Consider the following 14,401-nt stretch of genomic DNA (forward strand, 5'->3'; position numbering starts at 1 on the left):
CGTTTACGTTAAGCCATTATTCACAAATATGTACATAATGTATATAATGTACATTTGTTACGGTTGCTTCTTTACCCTTTTAACAACGCTCTAGATAGTTAAGCAGGAGTAGTGGCTCACAGTATGCAGTTATTGTACTTTTATGACCTGGGCTCTGCTACATATCAGAAATATTGGTAATTTTTCAAAGCTCCTTTTTTTCCGGGGCCACACATAGAATTCGCGACCATTCATCAAATCGGCCCATTTTCATCATTTCCCTGTACACATCGGTTTAGTGCTTCCCCGTAGGGCGAAGCCAGGTTAGGAAGTGTGGGTGGCAGAGAAAGTTGCGAAGACGATCGGCAAAGTGGCAGCACACATACCGTTTCGCATATCGCCTTACATACGTCTTCGCATATCGCTCTACATACCTCTTCGCATATCGCGTTACATACGTGTTCGCGCACCGCAATTCAATTACCCGCCTTTTCCCGACAAAATGGAAGGCTTCGAAGAGATCGAGAATGCATACAACGAGATAGAGGACGAGATAATTAAGACGGTGGAGGGGCTATGCGGAGGCAATTACCTCCAAATCAAGGATGAAGTGATTATGCCACACATGAGTGAAAGTCTGATCAAGAAAATTATCCTGTTGAACAGACACATCAACGATAACAGCAACGAAGAGGAATTCGAGAAGAGGGTGACGAACGAAAAAGTGATGCAGATAAATGACAAGTTAATATATCTAGTATGCGATTACTACATCAACAAAAAGGAGATTGACAATTTAATTAACTTTACGTCCAGCAATGAGAACTATTTTAATGTGTTACCTCAAGCGAAAACAGCCAAGTTGATAAGAAACATCGTGGAAAAAATATCAAAAAAGATCAGGAATGTCAGTACGCTGTATATAATATTTAAGAAGTACATGAATTGGGCATATGAGAAGAAAAGGAATTTTTTAAGATGCCGAATAGAAGTAAAAATAATCATTTTGTTTATCCTAAAGCAAAAGTATAAAACGGCTCTAAGTTTAATCGAACGGTTGCTGAAGGAGGTGAGGAAGGTGGACGACAAGACGTTGTTACTCGAATTGTACATTGTGGAAACCAAAATTTACATGTTGCTAAAAAATTCCACCAAAATGAAAGCATCGCTCACCTTTGCCAAGAACATTGCCAATACGATAAACACGGCCATTTATATTAATAGTGAAATAGATTTGTTGTCTGGAATATTATTCATATATGAGAAGGATTACAGAAGTGCGTACATTTACTTGTATGAATGCTACGAAACGTTGTACACTTATATTTATAATAGCCACAACAACACGTTGGACTTTCTGAGCAAAAAGAATAACGACTTTTACGCAGTTATTATACATAACATAATTAACACGAGCACGATATCGTCGCAAAATAAGACGAAAAGTATAAGTCAAATTAGCCCGTTCTTACTCTCGTTCTACACGTTCTATGAGTACTACGATAGCAGAAAAAGCATCCTAAATTTGGACGAAATGAATGTTTGTTCAGGTAATGCCAGCTTAATATACAGCGATGTGATATGTACTATCAGCTCAAGTTACCAAGAATTCGAGGAAGAAAAGGTGTATTGCATTACGAATCCAATTGAGTTAAATTATGAAATGATTAAAAATTTGACATTGGATAATTATGGAAATTTATTAGAAGCCAAATCAGGTAGAAACACTGTGGATAACTCTATTTTTATCTTTCCCGAAGATAGTTCCATATGTGGGAATTTCGGCTTGAATTTAAATATCGAAAATTTAAAAATTATCGTCCCATTGAAGTACATGCTTCTGTGCAAAATCTTGGAGGAAAACAACAGGAAAGACATCAATAATATCTTATGTGAACATAATAAATTGAATTACATTCCAAATAAGGAAATTCAAATTCTGCTGGACATATCCAAGTCTTACGAGAACCGATCACTTGATGTGTTTGAGAATATAATTAAAATTAATATTTTCTTGATAAATGTGGACAAAGTGATTTACAACTACTTGAAGGAGCTGTACGAGCTGCTTCTGGAAAAGAATATTTTAAAAATTATCGAAGCATATAGCTGCATCGACTTGAACTATATCGGCCAGAAACTTAACCTAGACTTGAACAAAATTATTTCCAAGCTGTCCGAAATGATCCTGGACAAGAAGCTGAATGCCACGCTAGACCAGAACGTCGGAATTTTGATTCTCTATGACGACATGCCCGAGACGAAGATGTACCAGAACGTTCTGGAAATCATAAACAACTTGACGGAGTCGGTGGATATACTTTACCAGAAGGCGCAGCTGACGGTTTAGAGGTGTAGTGGTGTAACGGTGCTGCAGTATTGCGGAAGTTCGCTGTACTGCCCCAGGAACACCCACTTTCTAACCGAGATGACCGAGTTGCATAAAACGGGAGACCCCCGTTTGTAGAAGAACCGTACACCCATAAAGAGGACTCATAGCTGCGGTTACCATTTTGGAAAGATCGATTTTTTAAGACAGATGTGCGCATTACTGCGCAGGTATGCACCGTATATGGTATTAAGAATTTTTTGCCTCTTTCCCATGTGCAGTGTGTAGACATATTTGTCCTGCCGCACCTTTTTGCAATTTTTAAAAATTTTCTGCAGTGTCTTACATTTCTCTACTCCATACTAAAAGAGAAAAAATTGTAAAATATGCACGAGCACAGGAGAGTCAGGAACTGGTGAAATAACAGTGAATAAAAAAAGAAAAAAACAAAATAAAATTGTAAAATATGCACGAGCACAGGAGAGTCAGGAACTGGTGAAATAACAGTGAATAAAAAAAGAAAAAAACAAAATAAAATTGTAAAATATGCACGAGCACAGGAGAGTCAGGAACTGGTGAAATAACAGTGAATAAAAAAAGAAAAAAACAAAATAAAATTGTAAAATATGCACGAGCACAGGAGAGTCAGGAACTGGTGAAATAACAGTGAATAAAAAAAGAAAAAAACAAAATAAAATTGTAAAATATGCACGAGCACAGGAGAGTCAGGAACTGGTGAAATAACAGTGAATAAAAAAAGAAAAAAACAAAATAAAATTGTAAAATATGCACGAGCACAGGAGAGTCAGGAACTGGTGAAATAACAGTGAATAAAAAAAGAAAAAAACAAAATAAAATTGTAAAATATGCACGAGCACAGGAGAGTCAGGAACTGGTGAAATAACAGTGAATAAAAAAAGAAAAAAACAAAATAAAATTGTAAAATATGCACGAGCACAGGAGAGTCAGGAACTGGTGAAATAACAGTGAATAAAAAAAGAAAAAAACAAAATAAAATTGTAAAATATGCACGAGCACAGGAGAGTCAGGAACTGGTGAAATAACAGTGAATAAAAAAAGAAAAAAACAAAATAAAATTGTAAAATATGCACGAGCACAGGAGAGTCAGGAACTGGTGAAATAACAGTGAATAAAAAAAGAAAAAAACAAAATAAAATTGTAAAATATGCACGAGCACAGGAGAGTCAGGAACTGGTGAAATAACAGTGAATAAAAAAAGAAAAAAACAAAATAAAATTGTAAAATATGCACGAGCACAGGAGAGTCAGGAACTGGTGAAATAACAGTGAATAAAAAAAGAAAAAAACAAAATAAAATTGTAAAATATGCACGAGCACAGGAGAGTCAGGAACTGGTGAAATAACAGTGAATAAAAAAAGAAAAAAACAAAATAAAATTGTAAAATATGCACGAGCACAGGAGAGTCAGGAACTGGTGAAATAACAGTGAATAAAAAAAGAAAAAAACAAAATAAAATTGTAAAATATGCACGAGCACAGGAGAGTCAGGAACTGGTGAAATAACAGTGAATAAAAAAAGAAAAAAACAAAATAAAATTGTAAAATATGCACGAGCACAGGAGAGTCAGGAACTGGTGAAATAACAGTGAATAAAAAAAGAAAAAAACAAAATAAAATTGTAAAATATGCACGAGCACAGGAGAGTCAGGAACTGGTGAAATAACAGTGAATAAAAAAAGAAAAAAACAAAATAAAATTGTAAAATATGCACGAGCACAGGAGAGTCAGGAACTGGTGAAATAACAGTGAATAAAAAAAGAAAAAAACAAAATAAAATTGTAAAATATGCACGAGCACAGGAGAGTCAGGAACTGGTGAAATAACAGTGAATAAAAAAAGAAAAAAACAAAATAAAATTGTAAAATATGCACGAGCACAGGAGAGTCAGGAACTGGTGAAATAACAGTGAATAAAAAAAGAAAAAAACAAAATAAAATTGTAAAATATGCACGAGCACAGGAGAGTCAGGAACTGGTGAAATAACAGTGAATAAAAAAAGAAAAAAACAAAATAAAATTGTAAAATATGCACGAGCACAGGAGAGTCAGGAACTGGTGAAATAACAGTGAATAAAAAAAAGAAAAAAATAAAATAAAATAGTAATATATGTGTGCAGGAAAAAAATCCAATCGAAGAGTACGCTGCTAGGCGCAAGGTTTGTGTGTGGGGAGAGAGGGGTACTACTCCAGGAACCAAAACATGGGTCCTTCTCCCTTGGATCCATCTGTTCTTTGTGGCATCCAAGGGAACGAAGTGGACTTGTTCTTTATTATGTAATTAGTTCCGTACATGCACATGGTGCAGTAAAATAAAACGAAGGACCATAAAAACCAGACAATTGATACCTCCACTTTGTTTGCATCTTTGAGGTGTTCCGCGTCTGGGACGATTCTCTGTGGGTGTTTCTGTTTTAACCTGTTAAACAAAATTAATCGAAAGACATCCGTTCGTTCAGGGCCGTGAAAGCCACTTCCTCTCATCTTACTCCTTTCTGAAATACTGGAGTTTAAATCATTCATTGTTATTATTTTGCCATGATAGGAACCATTTAGGTATGTAAACATATCATCCAGACTTTTAGGGGCAAGTGGACTGATCACTTTGGTTTTTTCCACTGGTTTTATAATATCCAACAAATTCGATGGTGCGATATATTTCCACTGGTTGTAGTCATGCCATTTTCCCAAGTAAATGTGATTTCCTGCTAGGTTCCTTCTGGTTATGTTGAAAAGGCCCGACGCCATTTTGGTCTACTGGGGCAGTTGTTTCAGAGTGTGTTTCTGGTTCATGGGGTAGCGTAACAGGAGTGGTTATTCTCGTGATGCGCTCTTCTTGCCCTTTGAAGTACCTCCTTGGGGAGTCTTTCACTCCCTTTTTGTAACTATTCTGACGGTTCCGGTTTGCTTTTTTATAAGTCTTCGGTAGCTATGTTGACGTATTACGCTCGATGGCGCTGGTTGGGGAGGCTTTTTACCTTTTCGCAAGCATTTACGGAGGCTTAGGTCGTCTCTCACCCGCACACATATTTTTCCGTTAGAAATGTGTTTGCTTGCCTCGTATAATGCCTAAATAAGCGGGTCAGGAAGAGTGGCTGGGGAAGAGAGAGTTAGCTCTTAGCCATGTGCCTCAAGATGGAAAGATTAGAAGCGGAGGTTAATATAAATAAGTACATATGTATGCAGGATGCATGTATGCATGTTGGTACGTGGGTTGGATCTCTATCGCGCGAAGTGCTGACGGGCAAAACTTCCTCCTGTGCAATACTATTTTTAAACGGTCACTTTTCAGAGGCGCTCTTAAATTGGAAAAAACGGGTAATTATTTCCAGTTAGTACGCAAAAACGAAGAAAATAAAATGCACAAGTAAAAAACGTTTAAAGAGAATTTTTTTTTTTAACAATTCCCCAGCGTGCTCAGCGTGCTGGCAATAACTGCAGCCTTTCTTATCACCACATTTCCATCAGTTGTGCAGGAGGAAAAAGGAACAATTAAAAATAGTTTGCTGGAGGACTTCGATACACTGGAAAAATTTCACCGCGGGGATGTATGTGCGTAGCATTTTGTTTCTATGCCTTCATTGAGTTCATTACTTCGAAGAAATTATTTTCCCTGCGCGGAGTGCTACCTTCTTTTGATGTGGAAAATGTGTAGTTTGAGTTTTTCAAAAGTGTCAGTTGTGTCATTGTGTTAAAAGAACAGTTAATAAGTGGGTACCAAATAGTACGGGAACAGGTTGATTATTTTGCTGAGTTGCCCACATGTACATGTATGAGCGGAATCACACTGCTATGCACGGCGCAGAACTTTCTGGATAATGCGCCATTTTATCATAGTTAACCGTGCGTATATCCTTTCAATTTTTTTGTTTCCAATTCTGACCTCTTTTTACACAACGATTTTCGATAGGATCAGCGGCACACAAAGGACGGGGTGTGTGTGGTAAAGCGTCACTCCACGATCACATGCAATATTCTGATTTGGAAATCCCTTTAAAGGGAACAAAATAACGATTTGGTTATATTCACCTTGTAAACATGGTTAAAGTTGCGCTGCGTTTTTCATTATCACAGTGTTACTATAAAGTGGTGATAGTGCGGGAGGTAGTGAACCAAATTATGTGTCGCTTTAAGTGAAACCTTTTCCCCAAAGGGGCCAAGACTCCATACAGAATTGTGGTGTATTTCAAATTGAAGTAAAAGTATTTTCAAAAAAAAAAGAAGAAAAAAAAAAAGAACGAATTAACAAAAACTGGAATGAGAAACAGATAGCATTGGGGTGGGATAAAAATGACTTAACGAATTATTGTTTGTGGAAGGTGTAGAAATTAAACCGCTTGGGGATATCCACAATGGACAGATAGAAATGGAAATTAAAATGGACTTTTTTTTCCCTTTTTTTACGCGCCTCCATTATGGGGAGTAAATTGGGACATGGCCACACACAAAAGAGTGAAAATTGGCCAATGTGTAAAGGGAAGAAGAATGCCAACGTTGTAGTTGCCTCTAGGGGGATAACACCGACGTATGCACACCAAATCGAGTGGAATATCCCCTACTGGACATTTAAATCATACGTAAAACTTGATACATCTAAGTTTAATATATTAACGAAAGTGTCATGCCCAAAGAAGTGTTTCAAGTTTGGAAAAGTTCTTCCTCTGTCTCCATTAACGAACTCTTTTATATACATCCCTGATTGCGCCAATAAATATAATAGAGAAAAATGTTCATGAACAAGGACGAGATTGAATTCAAAAATTTTCCTTTCCCGTTTTAGTAGACTCCTTCTATGGAGTACCCTTATTGGAGTTTTCTGTATTACGCTAAGTACACAAATGTCGTTTTTATCATAACTTAAAACGTCCTGATTTATTTTTTGTATTTTTTCTTTAGTCATTGAGGAGGAGTGGTATATAATGCATTTATAGGACTTTTTTCTCTCTTCACCATACTTCATAATTTTTTTTATCAAGGCATAATTTGTGCTAAAAGCAACGTTGCTGAATTTTACGTCCACAAGGATGTCGATATTATAGTCTCGATTGGCATTCTGTGTAATGTTTTTCTTTATGATGCCCGAATTCGTCGCTCCGTTTGGGGGCACACATCCATTAAGATGGTCGCAATTGCCGTTTTCGGAGTCTTGCCTGGCATCATTTAGGTGAATAGGATCTTTTTTCGCAATTGGGTCAAAAATTCCCAGTTCCTTCTCCCCGATGTACTCACCGGATAGCAGGACTTCCAGCTCCTTATTGTAGTTACGCGAAAGGTTCAAGTTGTGTATCTTCTGCTCCTGCACCGTCTTATCCTTTTCTTGTTCTGCAAGAACTTTATGGGAATCTAAATCGTACAATGAAATGGTGTCTTCTTTCTTTATCAGTGCATAGCTGTCGTTAATTCTCTGCGGGGGGTAATTTCCCTCGTTCAATATGGACACGCTGTCTTTTACAGAATTGTTATCTGCACAGTTTGCCTGTTGAAGAAACAGATTTATCTGATCTATTGTCTTAATTTCGAGGGAGTTCCCACTAGCAATGTCAGTTAATTCCATCCTTCTTAACTTACTAAAAAAAAGATAAAAATTTAGGAAGGAGAATTTAGTTTCTTTCAGGACAAAGACGAAGGGTCTTCCTATGTTCATCATTCGCACATCTTTGTCTTCCCTTCCGGACGCCATAAACACCTCATTAGTCGATCGGAATGTTCTTTTAAAAATGTGATAAATGCATTCTTCCACTGACAATGCACTTTGGGATTCATTATTTATGAACCACTTGGTTTGTGACATCTCTCTGTTATATTTATTGTAGTAGCCACATACGCATAAGTTGTTAAGCGATATGTATACGTCCAAGGTTGGAAGTGGGGGGTTGGAGTCTAATTCCCTATTTCTCCCTTCAGCGTTTGTAACTCTTTCTGTGTGGGCTGATTCCCTATCTTCCCCTTCATCGGACCCACTTGTGACATTCATTTTTTTTTCTACCTCTTCACTTTCTTCCTCATTTTTTGCAAAATCGTCATTATTGTCCTTGTGCAATGTTGCAGTTTCTTTATCGCCACCACTGTCATTTCTTACTTTCCTTTTCTTATTGTAAAGGCCATATTTTCTCCTGTTATTTTTATGTGTTGTTTCAGAGGACTCATTGCTTTTTACCGTTTGGTGTTCACCTGTATCAGCATTAAAAATTAACACTGCGTGTTTGTACAAGTTGATGACGAATTCAGTTTGGGCCACATTTAGGCACAGACTATCAAATATCTTAAGGTAAAATGTTAGGTAAAAATAAATCAAAAAATATGCAAACGTCTTTCCGATTTGTTTATTCGAAATATGATTGCTTGTTTTTTTGGGAGGTATTAAAATGTACTTTTCTATACGTTGAAAATTGTGGTGAAATGTGTCATGGGTAACATTTTCTTCTTCGCAAAAAATTTGCTTCGTTTTATGTAGGTAGAGGAAAAAAAAAACTATATCAATATTGTTCAGAAGTCGAAGTATATTTTTTATGTTATTAAATACACTGTTCATATTTTTTTCCTCTTGTGCGGTGATAGGGGAATTTTCCTTTAAGACTTCATGATGGAAACAACTATTTTTATTGTAAAAAAGGATCAAATCGATGTTGTGTAGCCCGTTGCACATTTTGCATAGGTATAAATTCGTGTACACCCTCTTATACACATTTTGCAGTTCTCCTTCTTTCGTGTTCTTACGCTGATCCGCTAGATATTCTGAAAACCATTTCTTATCATTTTCTAGAAAGATCTTACTATTTCGGTTTCTTTTCACGTCTGGTGTGGCGTGGTTAAAATGGTTTAAGAAATATCCGTCGAAAAATAGGTAAGCATCATCGCTTAGGTATTTTGCAGCTATGGAACACCGATAGCAGATATTTTCCATTATTTTGTTTTGCACAATGGGATGGATGAGCAGGAAGCGGCGCGAACAATTTAGATTATTGTGCGTGCGAGGAAGATTTTTTAGAAATTATTGCACAAGTTGGAAGTGGTCATAATTGGGATCGCTCGCAAAAAGGAGGAAAGAAAAAAGAAAAAAAAAGATTTACATTCGCGCAGGTATATACATGCATACATACACCTCCGTGCGCACGTGCCTCTGCACTTAGGTAAAATTCTGTTCTTTCATTTTTGCGAGATGAAGAAACTGCCGCGGAAGACTCTCATGGGCAAAGGTGTACGTCAGAATCTTTCTTTGTCATAGCAGCTTCTACATCTTTTAATAATGTTAACTTCTTAGTCGCTTTTAAGCCGCTAAGTTTAAAAGAATCGAAGGCCAAGAAGAAAAGGGAAGCGCAAATTGTTTTGTGTCATCTATATATGTATATACAATAATAATATATAGGTCATTTTGTGAACAAAAAGTGACCTTATGGGGAGAAATACAACTTCTGTTAAAAATGATAAAAGGACCAAATTGTAAGTTTTTATCCATACAGCTTGAGTGCGATAAAGAAAAAAAAAGAAAAAACATGAAATAGTGGGCAAAAAAATAAATCGTGTTGTGTTCAGCACATGGCGGTATTGAGAAATCTTATTTTTAAATTTACGTGTACAGCACTAGTTATGTATTTTTTTAATTTTCTGTAAGTATTTTATTCAAATTTTTTTTCCTTTTTTCACTTTATCTGCATTTATCTCGATTTTCTCACGAATTGTGCTTCACTTTTTGATTCCTGCTGATTCAGTATATATTTTTTTATTTCACTTCTTCAAATGTGTACATATATAAGGTATGGTTTCACATGAGTACAATCACGCATTTGCATACATGTGAATAAATATCTTTACACATGCATTAGCATTTCAAGATTTTCTTCAGATGGTGTTTAATGTACATTTCTGATTATGCGTTTTGATTTGAAAGCAACCCCAAAATATTTTTCTCGGTACATTTGATTTCTGTACTATGCGATTTTTACTTGCTTTTACTTTAACCCCCAAAAGGAAGGTGTTACAGCTTTTTTCTTTTTTTTTTTAAACCTACCTTGGTGTTTATAAAAGAATTTCGTCGCTGTAGGAAGTAGCATACATTTATACCCCTATGTTAATATACGTATCTTTTTTTTATCAATTTTGTTAAAGCGCAGAAAATAAGCTCAGTGTTGTGCCAAAGAGAAAAGTAGCAAGAGGAATATCAGCAATCGGAATTTTTCTTCTGCCATATAAAATACACGGTGGAGGTACATACATAATCGCGTATCCCCGAAATTGCAAAGAGTTTCATGTAAATTTTCATCATAATGATACACAACAATGAGTTGAATTGGAATCATTTCGATTTATTTTCTTATGAGGATCCTGAATTATGCGGGGAGGAAGATTTATTTCAGTCTAACCAGGCACCCTGGTTCTATCACCTCACATACTGTAAAAGAAAACAGAAAAAAAAAAAGAGAAACAGAAACAGAAAGAGAAGGAGAAAGAGATGAGAATAACTAAAATTTGAAAAAAAAAAAAATTTGTATGATGTGCATATAAATCTATGCAATGTGTGCATAAATGTATGGCTATATAAACCCCTGCAGAATAAGAAATCTCGTTGTAAAAATGCGTCATGTGTTATTTTTGAAGTATGTTAAGGGGGAGCAACAGCACCATTTCCTCGTGTTGGCAGGTGTATTAGGACATGGCAAAATGAGCGAAATTTTCTCCCGTTTTACTTTCTTTTATTTTGCCCATATTTAGAATTCTTTTCCTCTTCCCATATTTTTCTGTTGACACCTTCTACAGTGCTAGAATTGAGCAAAGAGGACTTCAAAAATATAAAAAGCATCGTGGAAAATGAGAAAAAGAGAGGAGTCGAGTACAGTCATATATTAGACACCATAGACTACCAAACTTATAGTGACATCATGCGGAAAATAAATTCCAACATGAGAAATGCCTTATCTGTTTACTTATTTTCGTGCAAATATTTTTTAAGTAAGTTCTCCAAGAACACGGAATCCAACGGGCACGTGCATTTTGTGTTTGTATTTGGGAACATCACGGCAGATATGGTAAGAAAAATAGGGAAGGAACCAGAGAAGTTCACGGATAAATACTCCTGTTCGCCGGTTTTACGAGCATTTATGGAGTTATTTTTTCACGTGTCATTTTTTTTTCTACAGGATTCCGTTTGTTCGTCCATCATATATAGTTTTTTTTTGCACATATGGTATTACCTAAAAGGGAAAACTGCCAAAGAGAAGAATTCAGATGTGCTGAAATTTTTTATCCCCGTAATTAACATTAAGAGGAGTGACATGAAGCTTAAAATTTTGGTAAAATGAGCCGTAGATCATACGCAGACGCGTGGAATTATATCCGGGAGTGCACATTTCTACGTTGAGAATTGTGACTTTTTTTTTTCTTATTTTACAGAGTTCAAATTTGAGGGAGCACAGCAACTATCTATAATGTAATCCTTTTTTTTTTTTTTTTAGGTCAATTGGTGGCTAGAGAAATGTGAAATAAACAACCCAGAGGAAATCCTAGTTTTTAATGATGACAAGAATTTGCTAGAAGTAAGACGTATAGTAGAATGGAGCAATGTTTAAAGGGTGTTTTTTTTTTCCGCCCTATTAAAGCATTAGCATCCTGTATGATTATTTCGTTTTGCCTCTTCAGTTACGTGCAATTTTGGATCTCTTTCTTCTTTGCAGGTTTTAAAAAACGACAAGAAGTACGACATATGCTTCGTTGACTTTAATGACTTCGAGCCGAATAAGATATAGTAAGTTGCGTGAGGGGGAATTTCCCTTCGTTTAATTTCTCACTTGGTAGTGTGCAGAGTAGACCTGCCAAGATGTAGCAAAATACCTCCTTGTATAGGCATAAGAAAAATGTCCATACGTCCATTTGGAAGTGTCACATTGACGAAGAAATCGATTTCGCCATTCCCCTTTTCAGCAACATAAACAACGTGAAATCCATAATTGATCACCATATGCTTAAGGATGAGGCGAAAAATAAAAGAATAACAAAATCGATTTACCCCATCTATGTGTGCAGTTGCATGGTTATCATAGCCTATTTCGTAAGTTGAGAAGGCGCAAAAAATGCGCATATAAACGGAATGAAGTGAAAGGAACCATATTTACTCATTGCGGAAATTTTTCTCTTCACTTCAGTATAAGCATTCAAGCGAATTTCTTGGGATACCTTTCATTAACAAAAATATGATGTGGCTGATATATGGGACTATACTAAGGGGTTATTTAAAAAAATTGCAAAATGTGATTTCGTTTGCGCGTGAATTGGGTTTTATGCGCAACGTTCTTTTACAGCTATTCACTACATATTCAGATCGCAAGAGAGTCCATATTTATGTTCATACAAATGAATATAAATGTGCATCCTTCTTTTTTCTTTTTTTTTCTGGCTCCCTTGTAGATTCGAACAATTTCGCAAAAGGTGAATTTGGAAAACGATGGATACAAGCGTAATTCATAAGAAACGTGAAATGAACAATACAAAGGAGCTTTGTAGAATTTATTTTGTTGTAGCATCATGTGACAGATGGTTACGAGGGATAAGGTTTTACACTTCGTGAAATTATTCATTCTTTTTTTCTTTTTTTTCTTTTTTTTTTTATTTCCGTTCTTAGGGACTTAAGCATTTTCTTATCGTTGAAAAGATTTTTTCGTATATCAGACAAAATGGACATATACATTACATACAGTTTTAACATTATGAGATTTTCCATAGACTTAAAAAAATTTGTAAGTTGCAGAAAAGATGGGAAGCCAGAAATTACAAAATGAGACCTAGTTATGAAAAACACTCTCTGTTCACCCATCTTGGATAAAACTAGAACAAAATGAAAATGAAAAGAGCGACATGTGAAGAAAACACCATTTTCTTAAGATAAACATTTCTAAATGTGAATGTATGGGCCTTCTTTTTTTTTTTTTTGCTATATCTCCTTTCAGGGAATAGAAAACCTTTTGTTTGCCGATTACAAAGACTATAATTATGAGATTTTAAAGAAAAAAATAAAAGTAAAAAGAAAAAAAAAAAAAATGAGGATTCCCCATGTGAGATGTTGAGAATGTTTTACTCCCCGTTGCAAATTTGTACAATTCTTCCATTTTATTTTTTTGTTCTTTGTTTTTTCTTTCAGATGAGAATTGCATCAATAGATTTTAGTATAGATCTGCTATTTTCCAATGAGGATGTTAACCTTTTGGTTCATAAATTAGTAAGCGTTCAGGAGAATAAGCAGGAGAGAAATAATGGCCCCCGAGTTTATAGTACTACATGTGGCTAAGCGCGTTTGCACATATGGACATGTGGGTCACTTTGTTGCCATTAACAAACATAATTTTGTTACCCTTCTCCTTTCTTTTAGCATGAATTGTGCGCTGAAAACAACTTTTCCATTTTTATCTTAATCGGATCCTATTTAAATAATTATAGTAATACAGAGAATGTGGAAAAGATTGAAATGGGTATAAAGCGAGGGTAAAATGTTCATTTTTATATATTTCTGTGTGTGTGTGTGGCTCCTTTTCGTAGGACTATTTAAAGACATGGGAATCTTCTTTTATGACAATGACGTGAACAAGGATGGTAATCCACGAAGAGGAAACTACCTTTAGTCATTTTTCTATCTGTTCGTTCATAATGACAGCTATCATAAATTTGTATTGGCTTTTCTCCTATTTTGCTCTTTTAAGATTTAATTAACGCCCTGTTTTTGAACAAAGACATAAAACTTTCCAAGAAGGGATGTAAAAATATAACCTGGGGAAATGATTCGAAAATATTTGACACCTTCCAAATTGTAATTACACCTTTTTTTTCCCTCCTATTGGATTTGATATGTGTCCTCTTAACCATGACCACTATTTTCCTTTGCTTATTTTTTTTATTTCATTTTTTTTTTTTTTATTCCCCCATTTGCAGAACAATCAGTGCTACTCCCGAAAGAGATTAGAGTATTTTTTATCTGAATATTTTTTCTCACATGGCTAAAAGATTCCTTTCTTTTTTTTGTATATTTTTTATTAATACCTACATCTACTGCTGCACAATTTTTAGTTTATACC

General features: G+C 35.5%; 4 protein-coding genes across 4 annotated transcripts; 2 read left to right on the plus strand and 2 right to left on the minus strand.

The window, feature by feature from the left end:
* Positions 1–481: 481 nt before the first annotated feature.
* C922_03849 (26S proteasome regulatory subunit N6) lies at positions 482–2,329 on the plus strand (the record flags this gene model as incomplete). The annotated part of the gene is made up of 1 exon (XM_008819438.1): positions 482–2,329. One exon carries the CDS (start codon positions 482–484, stop codon positions 2,327–2,329), a length of 1,848 nt encoding a protein of 615 aa, XP_008817660.1.
* Positions 2,330–4,529: 2,200 nt separating this feature from the next.
* Positions 4,530–5,093, minus strand: C922_03850 (hypothetical protein; the record flags this gene model as incomplete). The annotated part of the gene is made up of 1 exon (XM_008819439.1): positions 4,530–5,093. The coding sequence occupies one exon, from the start codon at positions 5,091–5,093 to the stop codon at positions 4,530–4,532; it is 564 nt and encodes a 187-aa protein (XP_008817661.1).
* A 1,807-nt stretch (positions 5,094–6,900) lies between these two features.
* On the minus strand, positions 6,901–9,249 carry C922_03851 (hypothetical protein; the record flags this gene model as incomplete). The annotated part of the gene is made up of 1 exon (XM_008819440.1): positions 6,901–9,249. The coding sequence occupies one exon, from the start codon at positions 9,247–9,249 to the stop codon at positions 6,901–6,903; it is 2,349 nt and encodes a 782-aa protein (XP_008817662.1).
* Positions 9,250–10,609: 1,360 nt separating this feature from the next.
* Positions 10,610–14,327, plus strand: C922_03852 (exopolyphosphatase; the record flags this gene model as incomplete). The annotated part of the gene is made up of 15 exons (XM_008819441.1): positions 10,610–10,736; positions 11,100–11,368; positions 11,480–11,632; positions 11,795–11,875; positions 12,014–12,084; positions 12,261–12,387; positions 12,482–12,602; positions 12,744–12,792; positions 12,958–13,072; positions 13,283–13,351; positions 13,474–13,551; positions 13,702–13,801; positions 13,869–13,922; positions 14,030–14,136; positions 14,259–14,327. The coding sequence occupies 15 exons, from the start codon at positions 10,610–10,612 to the stop codon at positions 14,325–14,327; spliced, it is 1,590 nt and encodes a 529-aa protein (XP_008817663.1).
* Positions 14,328–14,401: the final 74 nt, after the last annotated feature.

Source organism: Plasmodium inui (genome assembly GCF_000524495.1).
Source record: "Plasmodium inui San Antonio 1 unplaced genomic scaffold supercont1.17, whole genome shotgun sequence".
Taxonomy (NCBI): Eukaryota; Apicomplexa; class Aconoidasida; order Haemosporida; family Plasmodiidae; genus Plasmodium; species Plasmodium inui.